The sequence below is a fragment of the Canis lupus genome, chromosome 12 (assembly GCF_048164855.1).
Source record: "Canis lupus baileyi chromosome 12, mCanLup2.hap1, whole genome shotgun sequence".
Classification (NCBI taxonomy): Eukaryota; Metazoa; Chordata; class Mammalia; order Carnivora; family Canidae; genus Canis; species Canis lupus.
In genome coordinates this window covers 1,484,240-1,507,840 of record NC_132849.1, presented here as the reverse complement: position 1 = coordinate 1,507,840, position 23,601 = coordinate 1,484,240, and the positions used below count along the sequence as shown (strand labels likewise).

At 54.5% G+C, this 23,601-nt stretch overlaps 1 protein-coding gene and 1 long non-coding RNA gene across 5 annotated transcripts in view; one reads left to right on the top strand and one right to left on the bottom strand.

Moving 5' to 3' along the window:
- Positions 1-11,226, bottom strand: part of LOC140600845 (uncharacterized) — a 61,864-nt gene extending 50,638 nt beyond the window's left edge. The window contains exon 1 of the long non-coding RNA XR_012003985.1: positions 11,114-11,226. This is a non-coding gene — a long non-coding RNA (uncharacterized lncRNA). The remainder of the gene's footprint in view (positions 1-11,113) is intronic.
- A 579-nt stretch (positions 11,227-11,805) lies between these two features.
- The window catches only part of KCND3 (potassium voltage-gated channel subfamily D member 3), a 201,318-nt gene continuing 189,522 nt past the window's right edge, over positions 11,806-23,601 (top strand). The window contains exons 1-2 of one of the 4 annotated variants that reach the window (XM_072768992.1): positions 11,806-11,915; positions 18,511-19,668. In XM_072768992.1, coding sequence (XP_072625093.1) covers positions 18,563-19,668 — 1,106 coding nt within the window. In that variant the 5' untranslated portion in view covers positions 11,806-11,915; positions 18,511-18,562. The remainder of the gene's footprint in view (positions 11,916-18,510; positions 19,669-23,601) is intronic. The other 3 variants (XM_072768991.1, XM_072768995.1, XM_072768994.1) reach the window with 3 other exon arrangements.

Genomic DNA, 23,601 nt, shown 5'->3' with positions numbered 1-23,601 from the left:
GCTGGAAGAAGGAACACATTTTGCCCAGTGGAGAAGGAGGAAGGACTCTGCAGGCAGAGAGAACAGCAGGTGCAAAGAGGGAGTGTGAAAGGGTCTGGTGTGTCTGGGGGAGGTGAGAAGTTTAGGGATGCTGAAGCGCATGCACGCCTGCGTGTGTGTGCCTGAATGTGCCTGAGTGTCGGGGACAATAAGGGGATGGGGACAAGCATGGCAGGGGGATGAGACCCAACAGTCAATTTCTCCTCTTGTCTCCCAAGATGTCAGTAGCTCTGGAAGCCTCGAGCTATTGTGGCCTGCTATGCTGAGATGGTGTCAGCCTTATTTTGAAAATTCACTCCCCTACAACCAAAGGAACTGTGAGCTTCTTTTAAGGAAATGCCAGCCTGTTTCTGAAGGTTTGCATTGCTCACCGGTCTTGGATGTCCCCAGCTGACAGCTTCCTCCAGCCCAGCATAAACAGCTCTGTCTTGAAAGAGCCCCTGGAGAGAACCATGACCAGCCTTCCCTCCTCGCAGGGCTGCACCTGCACCCCCAGATGGGTGGGCTTTGCAGTCCCCAGTCCTAGATATGTATGTCCCCGTGGCCAGACAGCATGGCCTGACCTGGGACCCTCTTCTGTGGTTCCATGCCCAAGCAGCCAAGAGTCATGATGATTTTTCCCTCCAACCTATTTCTTCTGTGCTCCCTTTTGCCCATCCACCCCTGCTGCCCTAGCAGAGGCTTTTATCTGTCTCCTGGAATACCACAATAGCCTGCTAATTGGTCTCCCTGCTTCCCATCTGGTCCTCCTCAAATCCATCCTCCACACCACTGGGCCAGAGTGGGTTTTTCTAACATAGATCTGCCTGCACCATGCAACTGCCCAGAGCCTCCCGGTGGCTCTTCGTGGTCTGTGGGGCAGAGTCCAGCTCCGTGACCTGGCTTCTCCCCCCGAACCCCTGCCGTGCCATAACTCCAGCCTTGCATCCCTGGCACACACTGAGCTTATTCCTATCCTGATGTCTCTGCCTCTTGATGTGCCCTTCATCCCCTCAGTCACTGTTATTTGTCTGCTTCCTTGTCCTCTTTCTAGACTCAGCTCAGGTGTTATCGCCCCCAGAACATCTTCCCCGACACCACGGGCTGGACCAAGTGCCTCCTCCTTGTGCTCCTCTGGCTCTCCAGGCACAGCCCTTTCAGGCATCCTAGCTCCGTCACTATGTAGCTATGTGATGCTTGTCTCCAATACTTCATCGGAAATGGGATTAAAAATAGATCTACCTCATGAGATTGTTTTGAGAATTTGTAAATCTAGCTTCCCTTCCCTGCTTGGGCTTTACTGACCCCCAGAAGAGGTCTGGCAAGCCTAAACATGAGTGCAGAGCACACATCCAGTGTCTGTCTTACTCGTGAAGCTCTGAGCTCTAAAGAAGGCAGGGCCCATGTCTATCTTGTTCACCACCATATGCCCAGCACAGCAATTAGTGCACATTCAATAAGTATGTGTTAAGTGAACGAATGGTTTAATAAGGGCTTATTGAACTAGTGTTAGTGGATGAATACCTATCAGTTCAATTACAATGTTTACTGAATGCCAAGCTCTGGGCTAGGGCGCCCCTGTTAGTATTCAGGTGGGACCAAGATGCAGTGAGACAAGATGTACCTGGAGCAGACACTTCAATCCACCTCGAAGTAGTATTTAAGGAGATGGAAGTGAAAAGAATCTTCCTAGGGAAAAACAACCCATCACTGCCCCCTCCCCAGGCCTCTCGTTCCCACAAGCAGCGCTGCAGCTCACTGAGAACGCTGTGCTGTGTTTCCTCTCATGCACCCCAGGAACCCTAGGCAAAGAGGGAGCCACAAACATGGAGCCTGTATTTGCAAAACTGACTGAGGCATTAGTTAGGATGGCCCGTGCTTACCACTTCAAGGATGCCAGCCCACCTGGGTGGGGAAGCACCCCAGAGAGCCTGGGGAGGGTATTCACTCTCATCAGCAAGAACGCGAAATTTACTGACTTCTTTTAGGGTGTGCTTGCTTCCCCGGCTGAGCCTAGCCATCTCCGTTCTTTATGACCCTGGACATGATTTAACACATACACTTAAAAAATGGAAGAACTGCTTCCTAAATTTTCAGTAAATGTATTGTTCAATAGATTTGATTTACTAGTTACAAACCATAGAAGAGTCACCATGGCAATGTATTGTGATGTGGCCTCTGGAGTTGGAGTCCGCTGCCTCTATCTGCTCTGATCCCCATAAAAATAATCCAGTGAGGTGAAGACCCATGGTGGTGCATCTTGGCACCGGCTTGGACTGTGACTGCCACACCCCAGTCTGCATATCAGGCCCCCCTTTTAGGGGATGAGACTGTGGCAGGTGGGCGAGGGGAGCATGTTCCACAGATTTGGTGGCATCTCTTCTGAGTGGCTGGTTGGGATCAATAAGCAGAGGTCTCTCAGCATCGCCACTTGTGAGAGATTTACAGGGCTCCACTGGTCTCCCTGGTGACTCTGTAGAGGAATCAAAAGGATGGAAAACCTTTATGCGCTTATGTTTGTGTGTGTGTGTGTGTGTGCATGTTGACAGGAGGGAGTTTCATAATTTAGAGAGATTCAGAAGTGTCAATCTCTTGGAAAGAAGTTCTACAGGACAGTCTCTACTGATGGCTAAAGCAGCTGAAGCACTTCCTTCCCATTCCCAGAGGAAACCTGGAAGTACAGAAAGTCCTATGGCTGCAAGTCAGGGCCAGGAGGTAGCAGATGGAGTGAGGGGACAGTCCCAGGCTGAGAGGCAGTCAGGCCTCCCTGGGAAGTGTTTCCAAGCTTAGAAGGACAAGTAGGCATAGCTAGGCAGAGGGGGGAGGAGGGATAGAGTTCTTGTGGAAGGAACAGCCTGAGTGAACACTCAGGAGTAAGAGAAAGCTGGGCATTCAGAGAACTGCAGCACTTTCCACATGGCAGAAACCCAGACTTAAGGGCTCCAGGAGCAGAAAAGTGGGGAAACAGAAGAAGTGAAGATTTGATAACAACACGAGACATGTAAGTAAGATATGTCTACTTAACTGTGAGGGCGATGGGGATTTAGGGGATTTACAGAAGGGCAATGTGGTTGGATTTGTGTTTTGAAAAGATGACTCTGGCCATGGGAAATGGACTGGTGCGCTTGGCCTCCTTGCTGGGACTTCTAGTTCTTGAAGACTCCCTGCCTATCTGGAGCTGTGACCAGGAAGCATAGCCCTAGGTCCTCTGCCCAGGTGCTGAGGTGAGAACGAGATGTGGCTCCTGCTCTCAGGAGACATGGTCCAGCGAAGCAGGTAGGGCTCATTCTGTCAGAGGAAGTTGTGTCAAAGCCTGTGGCCCTGAGTTCAGGAGGGCCACCCGGCTGGGGAGTTAACGGGAGGAGGCAGGCACAAAGACCCCCAGTCGGGGTGAGAGGTAACGGAAGGAAAAATCCTTACTCTATGGTCAAGGTTTTCCAGTGGGGACTAGGAATGGAATCATGCAATAGACTACAGGAGGAAAAAGCCCCAAAGTTTTATTAATAATAAACTTGAAGCCTGAAGAAATGACCAAGGCAGACAGTCTATTTTGCAGACAGAGACAACAAATCTGTGAGGAATTAATTGACAGGATAAAGGAAACAGATGTTTGGGAGCCTTAATTAGTAAGGAATTCTAAGTGGAATTTGGACTGAGGTAGTAGATTAGTAAAAAAGTCACAAGATTTGTTTCTCTAGCTTTCTTGCCTTTCAAGTTCCTGTCTCTGATGATAAAAATGTCCTTTTACCTCTGAGCAGTACGGGGAGGGTAGCTTTTATATGTGAGGTTTATTTCTTGCTTTTAGGGGGACAGCAGAAGTTCTGAGTGTCCTCACGTTGGCTGCTCCCCAAGTAGAGCAATGCAAAATACTCCGTATTACACGTGGTACATTTTAGGTGACCTGCCCTTGGCTGTGCGAGGGGAAGGGCCTCTTATGCCTGAGGACTACCCTCTGTCCTCTCATGAGCTGCACTCCCAGCTTTTCTGTGGGGGTTTGGGGAGAGGTACATTGCAAATGTCAGGTCTACATAAGACAGACTATCTAACGAAACTTTCTGTGGGGACAGGAATGTTCTCTCTCTGTACCATCCAATGTGGTGGGCATTTAGTCACACGGGGCTACTGAATACTCAAATGTATCCAGTGTCATTAAGAAACAGATTTTTAAATTTTAATTTTTATAGCCCTCCATGGTTAGTGGCTACCATATCAGAGAGCACCAATCAAAGATGTGAGGTCCTTGCAGACAGTTCTATCAAATGCTGAGCATGTAGGATATTCTTATTTCTTGTGCCTGGAGGCAGTGTGGTGTAGGGCAAGACTTTGAACACTGGCTTCATCAGACGTAGGGTTTAAATCCTATCGAGGCTCACTACTTTAACACACATCACCCATATTTCAGTGGCTTAACAGAATAAAAGTTGTTTTTTTCACTCATTTCATAGTCCATTGAAGGTGAGGGGAAGTCTCTGTTCCTCATAGTGATCCAGGCTCCTTCCTTCTTGTGGCTCTATCCTCTGCTAGCTCCTCGAAATTCTCTCCATTTAGCCAGCATATGGAGAGAGAAAGACAGCATGTAGGATTGCCCTGGATATTTTTCTAGGGGACTGGCTTATATTACCTTGGCCAGAACTCAGTCACATGGCCAAACCTAACTGCAAGGGAGCCTGGGAAATGTAATCTAGCCATGCCCAGGAAAGAGGAACTAAGCTTGATTAGCATCTCATCAGGTTCTGCCACAGGTGTCTATTAGCTGTGTGACCTTGGGCTTAATTTTCTTATCTGTAAAATGGATAATGAGAATTGGTAAAGAGTAAACAAAATAACCCTTGTGAAAAATGCTGAGGTCAGTTGGGATTTATGGCTATGATTTCCACCTCTTAATTTGGGTCTCACTTCAGTTACTGAGGAGTAGCTCAGTTGATGCCCAAAAGCTTGTGCATGGCAGCACCTCTGTATGCCATTCTATGTATGCCCCTTTCTCCCCAAGGAGCAGGACAGACTTTGGACAGAATTTATTAAGCCCTTGAGCTTGCCTAACTCAGAGACTAACCCTGGGGCACAGATGCAGGTATTGGTCAAGTCTTCTTGGCATCTTTGGAGGAAGGTAGGAAGGTAGGAAGAATTATATTTCATCTGTAAGTGAAATTTGCTTCAAAATTATTGCGGGATGAGGGTGAATAGGGGTATAGATAAAACATGATTGGTCTTAAGTTGGCACTTGTCAGAGCTAAGTGATGGGTTCATGGGGGGGGGCATGTCACACAATGATCTCTTCTTGTGTATGTTTATAAATTTCCACACTAAAGAATTTTTTGAGGACCATGAGGATCCTTTTTAAACAACATTTGCAGAGAAGTCCAGAAACTTCATATGACATTGCGGTATGGGGACAAAAGCTGGACTGTCATTGTTTATTTTTCTCACCAAAGCAATGAATGATTTTGCAGCTGGGTCTCCCATAAACCCAGTGAGGCAGAAATACCCAACCCCGCTCTTAAGCTCTGAAGGAAAAAAATGCATTTGAGTATGAGTATCATAAATGTGCAGAGCTGGAGGGGACTTGGGATGCATGAGCCGTGTCTGTTTACCAAGAGAAGGTTCATATAAAGAGTTGGTACACAAATCCCCTTATTAGAACACTTTTGCAAAGTCTGGAAACTTGACTTTCTAGCTTCAGAATGCCGAGATAGAATACAGAAATACTGCGTTGTTTACAGTTGCATTAATAGGGCCGGTATCATGAGTGGACAGTGAGTCTGTGGAGTTGGGAGGAGCCTCCTGTCCTTCTCCCCACCACCCCCCACAAACATCCCTCATTATTCTGATGGACATCTGAAATCCCACCGACTCTCTTTCATTGCCTTGATTTAAGGCTGTATCCTATTAAAAAGTGAATACTGTATCTCTGGGCAGGGTAGTCACACTTTAGTTTAAATGGTTTTATCAGGTTTTGCTGAGGAGGAGGGAATGGAGGTACACAGGCATGTGAAGCTCAGGGCTGCACAAATGCGGTGCCACAGATTGCAGAGGAGCCAATAGATAAAAGGGTCTGGGGACAAAGTTTTCTGATTCCACACATTTTCTAAGGTCTCGGTATGAACAATAACTACATGGGAAGAACTTGAGTGACCTGTCTAATCTTCACAAACAAGCACTGTACCCGGCTGTGCCCAAGACTTAAAAGCTAGTTTTAAACACATGTAAATGCGGTTATATATAATATTATGGCAACAGCCAACAGTTTTATTTGTAACTGCACGAGATGTTATATACATTGTTTAAGTCAATCCTCGGTAGTCCTATGAGTGGATACCATCATTATGGTCCACTTAATAGGTGAGGGAACCGAGGATCAGAGAAGTAGAGTGATTTGCCCAAAGTCACACAGCTCGTTAGAATCAAGATTTGAAGCCAGGTCTGTCCTGAGGCCATGTCCTCATCACTAAGTCTTCACTGTTCCAGGTTTGCTGATAAGGTTTTCAGACAATTTTCTAATTAAAACCCAGCAAGTTTTGGTCTTGGCCTCTCCTTGAGCCAAGCCAGGGTTTTGGTTAATGGGGTTTGACAAGCCCCCAGGCCACTTCTTACAGTGAGTCTCATCACAGCTACAGACAACCAGATACCATTCCCATCTTCCGTCAGCAGCCTGGCTCTTCCCGAGGAGGTGCTATTCCTCCAGAACAGAAGAAAAGAGTTCTCTGAAAACCAATCTGGTTCAAGAGAACACTGGCCAAGTCTCTGCAGGCAGCATTGACCGAGGCTCACTTTGTAGATTCTAAAAGGCTGGAGAAGGGGGGCTTTGGGGCTCTTTTCATCTAGGATCAACCAAATATTGAATACCCTGAACCTCTCTCTCTGTCCTCACACCAGTGCTAAAGATCAATTAAGACCTGGAGGCTGACCAGTTGACAGATTGATCACATATTCTCAGTGACACACAGTCAAGGGAGCCACACGAATGAAAGTAAAAATAATCCTAATGTAAATGTATTGAGTCTCTGCAATGTGCCAGGCATTGAGCTAGCATATTCGGAGATGGTGAAGACATAGTCCCTGCCTTAAACGGCCTAAAGCTAGAGCAGGACACCGTCTTGCAAACAACTAAGGAAATGTGAGATGATCATGTTTGCCCAAGTGGGCAACCACTAGCTCCTCCTGGGGTGTCAGGGCGTACTTTACCAGTAAGTCTTAGGTGATCTTTGGGCTGGGTACTGAAGGTACCTGGCTGAGTGGATGTTCGCTAGCAAGATGGGAGGAAATAAGAAGTTGTGGAAGGCATTTGTGGAGGACAGAAATGTACAAATGTACAGCATGTACAAAGGCACGAGGGGGTGAAAGGACATGATTTGGTGTGGAAACAGAGGAAAGGTCTATGTGCCGGAAAGAGAGGTGTGTGAGTGGAAGGAGGGAAGACCAGAAAGGAAATGAGGGGAGGTGTCATGGTCAGAAGAGGGCATTTTAGAGGAAATGATCTATTGCAGAAGGTTGAAGGAGGCTGGCAAGATGACAGGGTGTACATAGACAGAGACGCCCAGGAGATGGGGGTGGAGAGGATTATCAGCACCTGAACGAGCTTGAAACCAGAGGCTTCCATCAACTCCTTAGGGAAAAGGGCAGACAGAGAAGTCAAGAACAAGGAGACATCAGTCTCCAAGCAAACGGAACCACCAGAGAAGAAAAGAGTCATAGCACACCCAGGGGCCGCACCTTCAGCCTCCCCTGCCCTCATTCAAATGGGCTCCACCAAGAACCTGAGCAAATGATTTGGGTGTTTTCCTTCCTTCCAGTGGCTAGTATTTGCTTCTCAGACTTGCTCTTCCCTCCCCCCCCCCCACCACTTCTTCTCTTCTCCCCTTTCCTTCACCCAGTCTCTTACTCTTGCTTGATGAGCAGCGAGCCCCCCTACTATGGCTGTGACTCCCCAGGATCTGCCTGGATTGGAGCAGGTGTCAGGCTGGTGAAGTTCTGGAAAGCCTGACTTTTGAAAGATCCACTGGAGCCTACCAATTTTGATGACTTCTCATTTGTCACCACCGCTCTAAGCATTTTGACTAAGGAAATGGCACCCAGGCAACTAACTACTGGCCTCCCTAATGGGGTTAGGGTTGCAGGAAGTGTGGGTTTCCCTCACTCCCTTGGGAAGGGACCAGGGGCGTCTGATGGTTGTGAGTTCAGCCATCTGGTCCACCAATGTTGGCTAGCACAGGCTGGCCCAGCCAAACAATGTGGACTCCTGCCCAGCAGGTGAACCCCTGACCTTCTGGGCCTGGGGAAAAGCTCCTTAGCATTTACAATGCCACCACCTGCTTCACCTTGGAAAAGGAAAGAAAGCCTAGGCAGCACAAGCTTTGAAATTCCTCAACTGCACCCTGAAAAAAGACTCAGAGGGTACAACTCCAGCCTGGATGCACTGAACACTTGCCCCCATGCCCAGCCTGCGATGGCAAGCACTGGAGAGGCCAACAGAGCCAGGTCAGGAGTGTCCTTTTAGGGCAGATCTTATCTGATTGAGGGGGCCACTCTATTCTCAGAAGAGCAAATGACCAGCAGCCTTGGGGAATGGAGAAAGGGAGGGTTCAGAGTTTCCCTCTAAGTGTGTGTCCTAGGATATGTCCCTATGCATCAACCGCCTTCAGTTTTCCCATTGATAGAATGGGTTTATTTATGGCTATGATTTCCATGTCTCAATTTGGGTTTCACTTCAGTTACTAAAGAATAGCTCAGTTGATGCCCAAAAGCTTGTGCATGGCAGCACCTCTGCATGCATGGCCAGAACCATGGGACTCAAGAAGAATCTTCCTGTGTGCACAGCTTAGGAAGGACACACAGACACAGAGAACAGACATTCACGGGAGCATCGTCTTCATATAGAAAAGATAGCTTGAAAGACACTCGGTGCACCCTCTCACTAGCTAGCTCACGTTCTCACACACACACACACCTATGTATGCACGCACGTGCGTGCGTGTGCGCATACACACACGGTGAGGGCCAGCAGAGTGACTGAACACACGCCTTAGCTGTGCTGGTGGCAAGGGAAGGAAATCTAGTGCCCTGGCAGCTCCTGACTTTCAGTTCCTATTTAAAATGTCTGAATTGGGAGCATGGACAAGCTCCCAAATTAGCTTTTTAAATAGAAGCTGAGAGTTAAAAGAAAGGCGGCCGTGTCATGGGGGAAAAGCAAGTGAAAATCCCGGCCAGGCCAGGCCAGAGGCAGAGAGGGGGAAAAGGGAGGCCAGGCAGTGCTGGGAAGATGCGAAGGAGGGTGGCAGCCGGTGGGTGGGTCAGCATCTCCAGGGGCTCCTCCAGCTGCAGGAGTCACGGAGCTTCCCATCTGCCCATCTCTTGCTCTCTTATGTTTTCCAGGTCACCTGCTTGTGAGAAGGGCAGGTAAATAAAAACCATACTGGCCTAGACTAGAAATTCAAGTCTTTTCATATTTCCCTCTAGATCCTCTGGAGAGCTACTTCTCTTGAATGATGGGCTGGAAACCTAGGAGGAACAGGGCCGGGTGTGGGGGGTGCAGGTGGGAGGGGAGCCTACGAATCAGTGTCCTGTCCTCAAATAGGACTTAGAAGGTGTGGGAGAGGTCAGTTGACCTCTCTGGAAGAGGAAGGATGCCCCCAGCTAAGGGTTCCAGGAAGCCTCTGCTTGGGGCAGACCCAGCCCTGAAAGCTGGCTGACAGATGCAAAACAAAGGTGGGAAGGTACGAGAATTCAGACGCAGACAGAAATAAAATAGGAGGTTTTAACTCTCCCCAGTGGGCCAAAGGGTGGAAGACTGAAGGAAAATGCCCCTCCCTGGAACCCCCTCCCCCCAGAGTCTGGGGCCCTCCCAGGGGTCCTAGCAACGGAGGCTTGCAGTTGGCGAAAATTAGCTCTTCCCTAGAGGGAAGGGAGGAGGATGGTGGGAGCAGTGCCAGGGCCTTCCCTGAATTCTTCCCCAGTCTGCCAGGGAGTGGCAGTGTTGTTAATCATTATTACTGTGTGCAAATCCCACCGGCTCTGGGACTCCCGGCAAATGCTGATGGGATCCCACGCCCACTCTTGAAGGGCCAATTGTACACCTTTCAGACTGACACACGGAGGGGGGCTTTGGGGAGAGTGGGAGGGAGGAGTGAAAGAGGGGCTCCAGCTTCCGAGGGCCCACAGCGGCCTAGCCCGCGACGACGGGCCCTGACCCCTTACCCTGGAACAGGGCTGGAGGTCCTCGCCAGCCTGAGGCCCCCCGCCCGATTCAGCGAGGCTCTCCGGCGCCTTCACCGCGCACTTTGCTCTCCCCTGGCCGTCGGTCTCGGGCACACCCTCTGCACACTCAGAGCTGCGATCGCTCGAGCCCGAGCCCGTGTGCTGGGCCAGCCGAGGCACGGAGCCGCCTGGCTTCCCGGGGGGCGGGCCGAGATCCCGGGTTCCTGGTACCGCGGCCGCAGACCAGGGGGAGCCGGAGCCACCCGTCTGCACGGACCGCGCGGGCTGAAGGATCAGCGCGCCACGGCCCGAGGGCGGGAGGCTGCCCCCCCCCTCCGGGCCCCATCCGCGGGTCCTGTGGCCACATGCCGACCGCCTGCTCTCCAGCCTGGGCCGGAGCGCCGGGCACTGCGGCTCCGTGGGCTTTGGGGAGGGACCGAAGGGCCGATGGGGCGGGCTCAGGCTGAGGCTTCATCCTACGTCCGGACTCTCGGACCTGGATGCTGGGAGCACGTGGTGGGGCGGGAAGGTGAATCCCTACCTTTGGGTCTCGCCCCTCGCGCCCCGGGAGGACAGCGTCTCTTACGCGGGATGAGGGTAGTGGGAGCCCCTTTGGGGTCTGCAGCCCCGGCACCTGGGGGCACGCGGAGCCGGGAGCCGGGGCGCCGAGAAGCTTGCGCGGAGTTGGCTCCGCCTCGCCAGGTGGCGGGGCTCGGCCGCAAGCAAGAGATGGTGTCGCGTGGACAGTCGGTGAGAAGGAGACACCCAGCTAGCTCCACAGCACCCCCCAACGCGCGCGCACACCCTGGCGCTCCGGGCCGCCTCTCCCCGGGCCCCCGCAATACGCCCCCAGCTCGCACTCGCGCCCCCCGGGGCTCCGCCCCCACGCCCAAGCCGAGCTCACCTTGCCGCGCTCACCCCCGCGCCCGCCCGCGCCGGCACGCGCCGCCACCTCCAGGCACACCCTAGGATTCCTCCACTCGCCCGCGGAGACGCACCAGGCTCTGCCCGTCTCCCCGCCCCCCGCGCGCGCGCCCCTCCACACACACACACACACACACACACACGCGCGCACACCCTCGCGCGGGGAGTCACACGCCCTCGCCCCGGGCACTCTCCCGCGGCGAGCCTCCAGGTCCTCCTCCTCTCTGCCTCCGCTGCCTGGCGGCCCGCGCTCTCGGGCCTGGCCTGGAGCCGCCCGGCGGGCGGGGAGCGGCGGGGAGCGGCGGGGAGCGGAGGGCGCAGCCTCGCCGCCGCCCCCGGACCTCCCCTGCACCCCGCCCACGCCGCGCCCCGGCGCCTCCCGCTCGGGGGAAGGGACCTCGCCAGGCAGCCCGGGGCCCGCCGGGCTCCGCTCCGCGCGGCGCCGGCGGCGGCGGGGGCAGGGCGCGAGCGAGGCAGCCCGCGAGCCCGCGAGCCGGGCGGCGGGGAGGGGACGCGCCGCGGAGCCGGGGCCGGAGCTGCGGCGCAGGAGGGAGGGAGGGGGGAGGGAGGGCCCCAGGGCCCCACGGCCCCACGGAGCGAGGGACGCACGGACGGACCGAGCCAGGGAGGGAGCGAGCGAGACCTCGCCGGCGAGCGGCGGCTGCTGGGCGCTTCCCCGCGCTGCTGGGCGCTCGGCGCCTCCGCGGCCCCGGCTCCGGCTCCGGCTCCGGCCGCAGCTGCCTCGCGCGCGGGTGCGGGGCCCGCCACTCGCTCCGCCGAAGGTAAGAGGGACGCGACCGAGCCTCCTGGAGCGGGAAGCGCACGGAGCGCCGCTCCCACGCCTGTTGCTCCAGCTGCCCACGCGGCGCCCTCCCACTCCTGCGCCCGGGCGGGTGGGCGCTGGGGCGCCGGAAGGACTGCGGGTGGGGCCGGCGCCGCGGGGAGCAGGCAGCCGGCCGGGGGCGTCGGTTCCCTCCCGCGGGCTGAGCAGCCGCCTCGGGGCCGGGGCCGGGCCGCGCGGCGACGCGAGGCTTGGGTGGGGTGCGAGCCTCGCGCTCCTTCCACTGGCCTGCCCTCCGCGGGGTGCCGCGGGCAGCCCGGACCTGGCGGCAGGTGGCGACGGCTCGCTGGCACCCCCACCCCGTTGAGGGGCACCGGAGACATGGCTGAGGGCGGACGCCGGGAGCAGTTCGGGGCGCTCCGCGAAGTTCTCCAGCCCGGAGGCCGGGGGCCTGCACGGCGGGTCCTGCCCCAGCCCCAGCCCGCTGCCACCGCGTGAGCTCCCGGAAAGGTCTCCCGGGGAAGCCTGGGCCGCTGAGGCCCCGGGGAGGGGGCCCGAAAGAGTCCCTTTGGCGAGGTGTTGACACCCACCGGGGCTGGGGCGCCGAGGGGACCGGGCCGAGGAGTTACCTGGAAAGACTAAACTCCTGCACCTGCTTAGCGTTGACGTTTGGACCAAGTCCAAGGGGTTCTGCTTTTACCCTGGACAGCCTGGCATGTCAGCAACAGGCTGAGCTTCGGAACCTGGGATCCTGAAGCCAAGACAGGGCTCGGTTGTATTTCGGAAGAAAGACTGCCCGAACTTTCTGATAATCCTGTTTGTAAGAAGGGGCTGGGATTCCTATACGGTGCATGTGGGTATCGTGCGTGAATGTGCCGGATGGTTAAATGTATGCCGTGTTTACCCTTAGTTCAAGGAAACCTGGATATTTAACGTCTGTAGAAAGGACGTGCAGGAATTCAGTGCCAAGCGAGTGTACATCTCCCCGTGAGGACATGTTGGCACACAGAGGGCAATTGATGTACTTATTTTTCCCTGTCGCTACTTGAAGGCAACAAAATGTGAGTCCACAAGGGACCCCCAGGAAAAGAAAGATTAGCAGCTTGTTTCCTTTGCTGGAGTTCAGGAAAGTGCCCTGGCCAGCCTAGGAGTGGCACTGTGGGAGAAGAGGATCTGTGTGTGTGTGTGTGCGTGCGTGCCAGGCCTGCACCCCAAAGATCCCCAGCCTTGCATCCTGTCAGTTGCATGTCTGTCCACCCAAACCCTGTGGGCACTTGAGAAGCCCTGCCACCCCCACCCCATTGTCAGGACCCTCCCCTTCCCCCCGGGACCAGCCCCATTCCGGGCTAAGCACAATTGTGGAAGGAAAAAGTTTCCAGAGACTCTCCACACCCAGCACTCCGCTGAGGTCGTTGAAGGTCAGACCTTGGTGACATGATACTTTTGCTGCCCTGTGCCTGGGCTCAGGTTAGGTGTCAGCCCCCAGGACAGGCCTTCTGGTCACTCTGCTGACTTTCGGCCCTCTCCCTCCAAAATTGAAGCTGTTTAATAGGGCTGACTTCTTACAGCAGGAGAAGATGCATTCCCTCCTCTTCTAGGGTTTTTTGCCTTTGTCATTTTAGCACTCACCTGTTCTAAATGGCACTTCCCCAGCCTCCCCCCACCCCCATCTTTCCCACTGTCAAACTCTTCTGCCAAAAGCAAAAATAGCTTCAGATTTTTCATTTGTAAGGCGTCCACGTCCTAGTAAAACCTTGGCATTTGAGGCGTGTGCAGTGCCATTGGCTGGAAATGGGGCCGCACTCTTGTGCCTGTTGCAGGAATTCATACCCAGGTCTGCTTCAAGAGATGTTGATCCCTGTCGGGGGCAAGCGCTGCCATGAGAGCTGTGGAGAATCCCTGCTTAAGCCAGGTCATGTCTGCAGGGTTGTGTGCAGGCTGCTATGGCCCTGGGCATGGTATCAGGCAGGGAAACTTTTCTTCCCCTTTCAAACCCTATCACCCCTCCTACACACACACACAGAGAGAGAGAGAGAGACAGAGAGAGACAGAGAGAGAGAGGGAAAGTAGTGGTGGGGCAATTGTTCCTTTTGAGGTACGTTTTACCAGGAGAACCAGGCTTGAGCCTCTGGAGACAGCCTGGCTTTTGCTTGGCCTTCTTTAGGAAGACTGCCCTGGATTGGTTTGGCCTTGGGACTGGAAGCATTTAGGTAGGTAGAGGATTGTTTTTCCTTCCCTGACTCTCAATCATTCATCCAAAAGCAGTATCTGTAATACTCATTGCCCTTGAGCAGAGGAGCTTGGTCTGAGGTGGAAAGGGTAAAGTGGTGGAATCAGCTTGGCAGGGGTTGGGCCAGCCACGGAGGCTTGGGAGTCAGGGTACAGCAGCCCTGGAAGATTGGAAGGGGAATGGCATTGCCCTCTCAGGGTGCAGAGATGCGGAACTAGCCTAAGCAGGTGCTAACAAGGTACCTCCGGGCTCAGCACTCTCTGATCTTCCTCCTTGCTGCTCTAACCCTCTCGAGGTCCTGCCCCTCTGAACTCCAACCTGGGATAAAGCAAAGATGTCAAGGGTCAGAGGTCCAGGGCCCCATGTCCAGGAACCTGGCCCCCTTTACCCTGCAGGGAGTAGGCCAGGGGTTCTATGGGCAGACCCCGCCTCTGCCAGCTTTGAGTTCTGAGCAGTGCGGGCTGCACACCCTGTTCTGGGCACCAGCCTCATCAGGAATTCCCAGAACTGCCTCTTGTTGAGATGAGGCTTGGGCTAAGTCTGTCCCCACAGCAGCAAACCCAGACGCTATACTTCCTGCTTTGCATGGGCAACTGTTAGGAGGAGGTCTCAGTGAGACCCAAGCCATAGCCTTGATGGCCTGGATCCTAATGGAATCCTTTGAGCCACAGGCCTCCCTGTCACTTCCTTGTCTAGCTCTCTCATTTTACAGATGTGGATTCTGAGGCCAATGATGGCTTGCTCTCGCAAGTTCAGGAAAGAGTTGGAACTGGAATGCAAGGCTTCCTGACCTCATGCTTTTCACTGCCTGGGCCGGCGTAGGGGGAGTCTCTGCATCCTGCTCTCTTCTATGAGGAATATAAATATCTACCTACACATAGGTCAGGAGAGCCTTTTGGTAGTGACTCAGTCAGAGGTCTGTTTGAAAATCATCAGCTCCTAAGTCCATGGGATTCCGTCACTTTGAAGGACTCTTTCTGAGTCCCTGCTCCCTCCCTGAAACTTATAGGCAGAAATGTCCAAGTCATAGAGTTTTCTGTAGGGATAAATTAAATTGTTGCTGTAAAAGTGCCTAACACAGTGCCCAGAGCATTGCCAGCACTCAGTAAATGTTAACTGAATGTGAATTGGAATTATCTGTGACCGATGCTTACGTTGCTGGCTTGCTTGCCAGACTTCCCTTGCTCCTCGGAAAACCCAGCTCAGAGTGTGTTAAGGGACTGCAGATCCTCCTGGTGGCCCAGAGGAAGTATGGGAGTTATCAGGGTAAATTTCTTGAAAAAGATATAAAATGCACAGGATATGCTCCCAAATCCATCAGTGGCATGTGGATCACCCACTGTCGCGGATGAACAATCCCCCTGTTCTTGTGCCATAATCAGGAGCTCATCAGGCTTGTGCTGTATTTCTGTTCTCTGAGTGATGACATTTATAGGGAATGTCATTGTCATTTCTGTTGTCTTTTGCGGCATCTGAATCACCCTCCCTTTATGAGGGAGCAGAGGCACCTGTGAGTATTCTCCGTAGAATGCAGATTAGGAAACTGAGGCAGAGGTGGGCTCTGTGCAAAAGCCCGACTGGGAGCACAGTGAGTGAGAGGCACTTCGGTTGGGTTCTTCTGATTCTGATCTGTCCGTGGGGTTCACTGTTGGGAGAGAGGACGTCTACCCTTGAGACCCCCCCTTAACGGGGCATGGAGTAAAATCGGTGGAATGCAAGTGGCATCTACAAAATCTGGGTTCCCAGGCTGAGAACCTCCTTATGCATACTGTGCTGCTTCCTGGGCTGTCATGTAAAACTTGAGGTCTCATGGCCTTTAGCCTTAAGGCACTTCCTATGGGAGGGGGAAACGGGGCTGTACCCTTCACCTCCACGTGGAGACAGACGGCCTGGGCTTAAATATCTCTGCCTTCAGCCAGTTGTTCAAACTCTTCGTTAATCTTCTTCATCTGCAAAATGGGGACGACAGTGGTGTCTACCCCCTGGGCTTGCCAGCAGGGTTGGCCGAGATGGTCCATGGACGCCTGCGGTACGGTGCCTGGCACACAGTCAGCCCTCTGTTGACACCAGCTGCTGTCCCTCTATGGACTGGAAGACCTAGGAAAGTCAGGAAGCATATGCTTCAGGGCACTTCAGGGCACAGGTAGAGGGGTCAGGCTGCCTGAGGTGGGATCTCCAGTCCCTCCCTTTCTGACCTCAGACTGCCAACTCCTAGGCTTCCTCCTAGGTTGCCGTGAGGGTGACATGACATGATCCGTGGGAGACCGTGCAGTGCCTGGTGCCGATGAACCGCACGATGAATGTTAGTGATGGGGATTATTAGACAAGTAGAAAGTGTCTTGTGATCCAGCCCAGAGGGCGATAGGTGCTGAGAAGGGGGCAAAATGCCATGAGCCCAAAGAAGGAGAGAATTTCAAGGTGACGAGAAAAGGGGGCATTGCAGAGACGCTGAGGAACGGGGATGGGGGGCGATCAGGAGGGCTGGAGGAGAAGGAGATTCCCTGCAGAAGGAAGCATGTCCAGGAACAGAGCCCTGCATGGTCCCCTCATGAGCCACTCTGCTCTTGCTGCTGAGGCTGGTAGGGGTGCATGGGCACGGGCTGCAACTGTCCACCAGGATCCGTTGGTGGCAATGCTGGCCTGCCGGGCCACAGAGCTCGGACCTGATTCTGTAGGTTGTGGGACTGAGCACCAGCAGCACTGGGCCGTAGGGAGAGGGCCCTGAGCAGAAAGGCTTTCTGGGGACCAGGAGCAATGGGTGGGACGCGAGGTGAACAGGCTGGTGGGAAAGAGGGCAGTCAGAGCTATCGTCTCATTATTTGGCAACTCCTTGGGTGAAGCAATGAGGAAGATGGCCTAAGGGACGGGTCTGGGGTGAGGGAAGCTGTGAACAAAAGGTTGACTGATGGGCAAGGAGGCGGGTTCGGTTTGACCTTGTCCGGCTTCAGAGGCATCCAGGTGGGAAAGTCCAGTGGCAGCTCAGGAGCGAGATGAGGTAGAGGTCTGAAAGCCTCGAGGGGTGGGTAGGCAAAGGAAGGAAGCCGGTTTATAGGGAAGGATGAAGACCAAATCCCATTTACCAGACAAACCTCTGCCTCATTCAGTTAAACATACCGTCAAGCCAACTGAACTCCTGAGGGTCCAAATGATTCTGAGTTAGGATTGGTTCCATGTGCCAGTTTAGGATTAGTGAAAATGAGTGTGTCAACCCCAAACAATTTCCTGGTGCTGTTACGTGTGTTTCTGTGTCACCACATGTCTTCCCACAGATGGTAACACATTTGGGGATTCAGAGTCATTTCAGTATCATCCTTAAAAAGCCAGATTTGGGAAGGTAAATCTGTTTCTCAAAGCCCAAAATAATTCTCCGAGCCATTGTTCCCCAGCAAACATGCAGGTGACGGGGAGGTGTGTCCACGATGTGGTTCGGAGACTGTCAGGGGAAGGGACAAGGTGGCCCCGGGCCTGGAGGAACCTCCAGGGGGTGGAGTGGGGCAGGGTGAAAGGGGCTGGCAGGGAAGGAGCGTCGTTACATAACCCAAGGGAGCGATGGATGGTGGGCAGATGGAGACGGGAGGCGAGGAATCTGGAGATGGCAGAGTGTGGATCGGCTTCCTCTGGGAAGCAGAGGGACAGCACAGGGAGGCAGGTGAACCAGTAGCCCAAGACCCGCTTTCCAGGGCGGGCAAGGAACCCTGCCTGGCGTCACAGCCTCTTGTCCTGGCCCCGAGGGGCACGAATGGGTGCCAGGCTGCCAGGGGTCCCGGAGAGTGTCACCCTACCAGGGACTTGGGGAATAGGACTCCGGGCCCACCATCTTCACCTGCTGTCTCGGAGAACCTTCCGGATGGGGCAGGCCCAGCCTCTGCTCACCAGTGAGGAGCAGACACTGTGTTTACCCACTCTCCCTCACCCACCCCCCATCCCTGATTACTCTGGTGGGTGAAGAGTGAAATAAAAATTAGCGTGTTTATCCCACTTTTAAATTCATTTAATGAGAACTCATTTACCCTCTCCCGATTTAAATTCGTAATAACGCCATAACCTTTCGGAGCTGATTATTGCCCGCACCTTCCCACCCCTTCCTCCGAAAAGGCCCTTCCTTCCCACGCTCCCGAGCCCTCGCGGGACCCGACGGTGTGCTGGGCCGTCCACAGCACCTGGTGGCGCCAGCCCGCCCTACTGCCCTGCGCGTCGGGAGCGGCAGCCGGGGCCGCCCCCCAGCAGGGGCCCGGGTTTGTCCACCGGCCCTGGACGCCCTTGCCGAGCCGCCGCGTGGCTGCCCTTCCCTTCATCCTGTTGGCTCTGCGGGCGGGAGCAGCCGGGCGCTCACCGGGGTCTCCGCTCTCCCCTTTTGTCTTCCCAGGAGTCCGGAAGCCAGCTCCACGCCGGCGCCAGGCCGGGCAGGGGGACGCAGCATGGCAGCGGGGGTGGCGGCCTGGCTGCCCTTCGCGCGGGCGGCGGCCATCGGGTGGATGCCGGTGGCCAACTGCCCCATGCCCCTCGCCCCCGCCGACAAGAGCAAACGGCAGGATGAACTGATCGTCCTCAACGTGAGCGGCCGGAGGTTCCAGACCTGGCGGACCACGCTGGAGCGCTACCCCGACACGCTGCTGGGCAGCACGGAGAAGGAGTTCTTCTTCAACGAGGACACCAAGGAGTACTTCTTCGACCGGGACCCGGAGGTGTTCCGCTGCGTCCTCAACTTCTACCGCACGGGGAAGCTGCACTACCCTCGCTACGAGTGCATCTCGGCCTACGACGAGGAGCTGGCCTTCTACGGCATCCTCCCCGAGATCATCGGCGACTGCTGCTACGAGGAGTACAAGGACCGCAAGAGGGAGAACGCCGAGCGGCTCATGGACGACAACGACTCAGAGAACAACCAGGAGTCCATGCCCTCACTCAGCTTCCGCCAGACCATGTGGCGCGCCTTCGAGAACCCGCACACCAGCACGCTAGCCCTGGTCTTCTACTATGTGACGGGCTTCTTCATCGCCGTGTCAGTCATCACCAACGTGGTGGAGACGGTGCCGTGTGGCACGGTGCCCGGGAGCAAGGAGCTGCCGTGCGGAGAGCGCTACTCGGTGGCCTTCTTCTGCCTAGACACGGCCTGTGTCATGATCTTCACCGTGGAGTACCTGCTCCGGCTCTTCGCAGCACCCAGCCGCTACCGCTTCATCCGCAGTGTCATGAGCATCATCGACGTGGTGGCCATCATGCCCTACTACATCGGCCTGGTCATGACCAACAACGAAGACGTGTCCGGAGCCTTTGTCACCCTCCGGGTCTTCCGCGTCTTCAGGATCTTCAAGTTCTCGCGCCACTCCCAGGGCTTGCGGATCCTGGGCTACACGCTCAAGAGCTGTGCCTCCGAACTTGGCTTCCTCCTCTTCTCCCTCACCATGGCCATCATCATCTTTGCCACTGTGATGTTTTATGCCGAGAAGGGCTCCTCCGCCAGCAAGTTCACCAGCATCCCTGCCTCTTTTTGGTACACCATTGTCACCATGACCACCCTGGGGTGAGTCTGTGCTGGTGGATGGAAGGACGGAGGTCATGTGGGAGGGAGACTCGGGATGGTTGGGATCCAGCGGAGGAGGATGGAGTTGCCTGTCCAAGCTGCAGGAGCAAGGGCAGTCACCTCATCAGAGAGAGGGAGGCACACCAGGGATGTGTTTGCAGGCGGTAGCTTGCTCTGAATTGAGTCTTCTTTTGGGGAGGGGGTGGTGGGACATGCATTTTATAAAACGTGGAAAATTAAGCCACTACTTGTCTTTCCGGCCATGCCTTCTGTGCGTGTGTGGGGTGCAGTGAGTGGTGACTACTGCCTTCGTGTACACATCTGTGCTTGTGAAGGGCTGCCCCCAGGTGGCACAGGGGCCCGGGCAGCAGGTGGGAGGGCAGAAATACTGAGCAGTTCAGCGCGCGTCCTCAGGAAGGGACCCATTTCCATTAACGGGAGACACCGAGAACACCCCCTGTGGATCCTTCTTGTGTTTCTTGTCCATAATGTATCTGCAGGCTATTTCTCTTTTGTTTGACTCCTCTTCACTGCCACACATGCTCTTGGGGTCAGTATCTTTGAGCAGACTTTCTCTAAGTGACTCTGAACTTGGGTTTTCTGCACAGCGGGCCACCCGGCTTGTTTTTTCTTGCTGGAGGAGGAGCAGCCTGGCTTTCCCGGCCTGCCTCTGTGATTGAGTGACCTGGCCTACCTGGGTGACCGTGAGATGGTCTAAATGCATCATGTGGTCAGGCACAGAAGCAGCAGCGGCCTCGCAGGGAGGGGGAGGCCCTCGGTGCGGCGACAGGTGACTCCATCTCTTCCACCTTCCCCGAGGTCCCTTCTCTGGCTGAGGTCACAGAAATGTATTTATGGTGCTGGTGTGCGAAGCTTTCCATCAGAGGAAGGGGCCCAGGAAGCAGATTGCAATCTTCACCCTAACAGGATTAGGGCCCACGAAGGCAGCTGTGTGGAGACGCGTGCTTCTCAGGGGCCTCTGCTTCGGCCGCCGTTGGAAGTCATTGAGGCTAATGCAAAATCCCTTTACAATTCACGTGCTGGGTCTGTATTTGCTTAGGCCAGGAAGCGTTATATTGCTGATGGAGAACTCATGAGGCTTTTTATTTGGTCTTTGACAATTGGGTTGGTGGTGTCCTGGTGATTCAACTTTTTTCCTGGCTGACACCCTGTGGTGCTGGTGTCAGTTTTTCCATAGTGCTGTGTGTGCTTCTTGGGGATGATTGAGCAGGTGATGGGACCTTTTAAGATGATTACATTTGTCATTGTGCCACATTGGGGGGGAGGGGAGCAAGGGGTGTCACCGCCACATTTGGTGGGGGCGTTCCCTTTGCCCTTCGGCTGTCTGACACAGGCAATCCTGCCCCTTCCTGTCTTTCCAACACACACACAGTTGTCCGAATAGCCACACACACCCGGGGTGGGTGAGAACGTCTTGTCATTTGGGCTTGTCTCTGGACGTAGACAGCAGATGTGGGCCTCTTGGCACAGTGGGATATTTAAGGACAGAAGGGTCTAGGAGCTGACCACCGTGTCAGGAGGAGAAGGATCACCTTGGCCCCTTTGAGACTGACCCTGCACATGCCTTCACTTTCCTGAAGGGGACCTCCCCCTGGCTAGGACGTCTGGCCATGCTTCCAATGTGGCTGTGACTATCCCGTGCCCTTTGATGGGACTCAGGACACCAGAGCGATGCCTCAGGACTGCAGTGTGGATAAAACAGGATAGACGGATGGATGTCAGAGTTCAAATGAGATCATTTCAGAGGAGACTGCTGGAAATTCCAGGGGCGGCCTATTACTTTTCATTATTAGCGTAAGAGCATGCATGTGTCTACTATGTGTTAGCAATGTGCCAGGCGTTTTGCATATATTATCCACCTAAGTTTTCGCCACAGCCCTGTGAGGTAGGAAAAATGCCATACGACCTTGCAGATGCAGAAGGCAAGGCTGAGAGAGGTCAAGGATATTTCTGTGGTCGCGCAGCTGGTAAGGTAAGCTGATTTTCCAGTGCCCATCTGCAGCGCCCCTTCCCCGTTCCTTCACCACCCCGCAGGTCCCCATACCCTTGGGGCCGTGGGGAGAAAGCAGACCTCCAGGGTTACTTCTTTTGTACTGTAGCCTCGGGGTGTTGATTTATTCTACTCATATCACTCCTTAGCATCAGCAGGGTGGGTGCTACAGCCACTGTCCTAGGCACACAGGGAGTTTGTGAACAAAACACTTCTACCTGGCTGGTCTAAATGCTGCCTTTGAAGTGAGTGGCAGCACTTCTGGTGAAATCCACTGTTTCACTGTCGCTGCAGAGACCACTGATCTCCTTTAGCAGTTACCCTGTAGGTCAAGGGGCCAGGGGACTGGCAGTTTCGGCCTTGTACTTGCTTTATGAGGGGTGAGTGGGGGATGGCTGGGAGCAAGAGGGCTCTGCGGGAGAGGATGGAAAGGGCATCTCCATGGAGAGTGGCTTGCCTCCCCCTACGGGTGGCCCCATGGGCTCCTCGCCCTGCTCCTCCCCAGGCAGCAAAACGTCTAGCCTCTGGGAGGGGAAATGAATGAGCAAGAGAAGAGCCTTCTTCTGGCAGGGTCTTCCTTAACCTCAGATAAGTCATGAGACAGCAGCTCAGTCCTCCCCTCCACCCTGGCTGGTGTGGTCCAATGCTGGATGGGGCTACTTTGACCCTGACCTGAGTTGGCTGGAGCCATGGCAGGCTCGTTGCATGGCTGTGCATGGCAGGGGCGCGGTTGAATGCTTTCTAAAGGATCTGTCAGTGTGAATGGGCACCTTTTCCATTTGCCAGGGCTGATAGTGTGTTCAGGTCCTCTTTCTAGGGTGGACCTGAGATCCATTCTCTGTCCCAGTCCCGGACCCCAGGGGGCAGAGGAGGTCAGCCTTCAGCCAGTGTCTGGTCCGCCCCCTGAGACACTCTACAGCATCTATTCCAGAGGCCATGGTGGGAGTCTTCTTGCCCTCTTCTGGAGTCTTTCCCAACTCGGCCCTGGAAACTTCTCCCCCCTCCACTGGCTGGTTCCTGTCCTAAAAATACTCACATAGGCCAGTTGTAGGCCTCAGCCATTCTCGGAAGCCATTCTTGCTCTGACTTGTCGCTGGCGTCTGAGCCCTCAGGTGGCTGTAGGATACCGAGGGCCACTTTCCTGCCACTTTCCACGTTCTGTCCAGCTTCTTCCAGCAGCTCCCAGCAGACCCTTAGTTTGTCCTGTCTGCAGACCCTCCCTGCCCTGAGCCTGCCCTGGTTTCAGTCTGCAGGAAGCTGTCTCCAGCTCCTCTGCAGCAGAGAGCTGACTCACAGGTCGTGGGGCCGGGCCGAGGGCCCACAAGCCAGGCGGCGTTCATACCACCTCACTTTGGTTCCCATCGCTGCCTGCTTTCCTAGGACTCACAGATGAGTTACTCAGGTGTCCTCCAGGGAGGAATCTTCTGGAACCAATTATTGCTGTTTATTTAATATCTCAAAATACCTTAAGCACACTGAACAATAATGGCCCAACTGCCTCCTTGGGTCATGGATGGCTTACCCACGCCACCTCCTGTGCTAGTGGGGAAGACCCACATGCCAGCCCGTGTTTCCCTTGTGTCCCCTCAACGGTGGAGCTCCCACAAGCTCCTGTTCATAATTGCTGCTATAAATAACATCCTCCATTATCTCAGTTAACAGAGGAAGGGGTAACACAGAGCTCCCAAGGTTAGAAAAGACCAACATACCTAGTCGTGAAGGTGCTCCAGGTCGTAGACTTTTCAAAGCAGATTTTCCTTCTTAATTTTGTTTGACTTTGTCTGGCATCATGATTGGCTTAGACTGTCTGAGTCAGTCTGTGGGTGAGGCTCCGGTGCAGCGTGGAGAAGGGAGCCTCCCAAGCAAGCACCCACCAGAACCATCGAGGGCTGATGCCAAGACTGGAGAGGATGAGGCTCTCT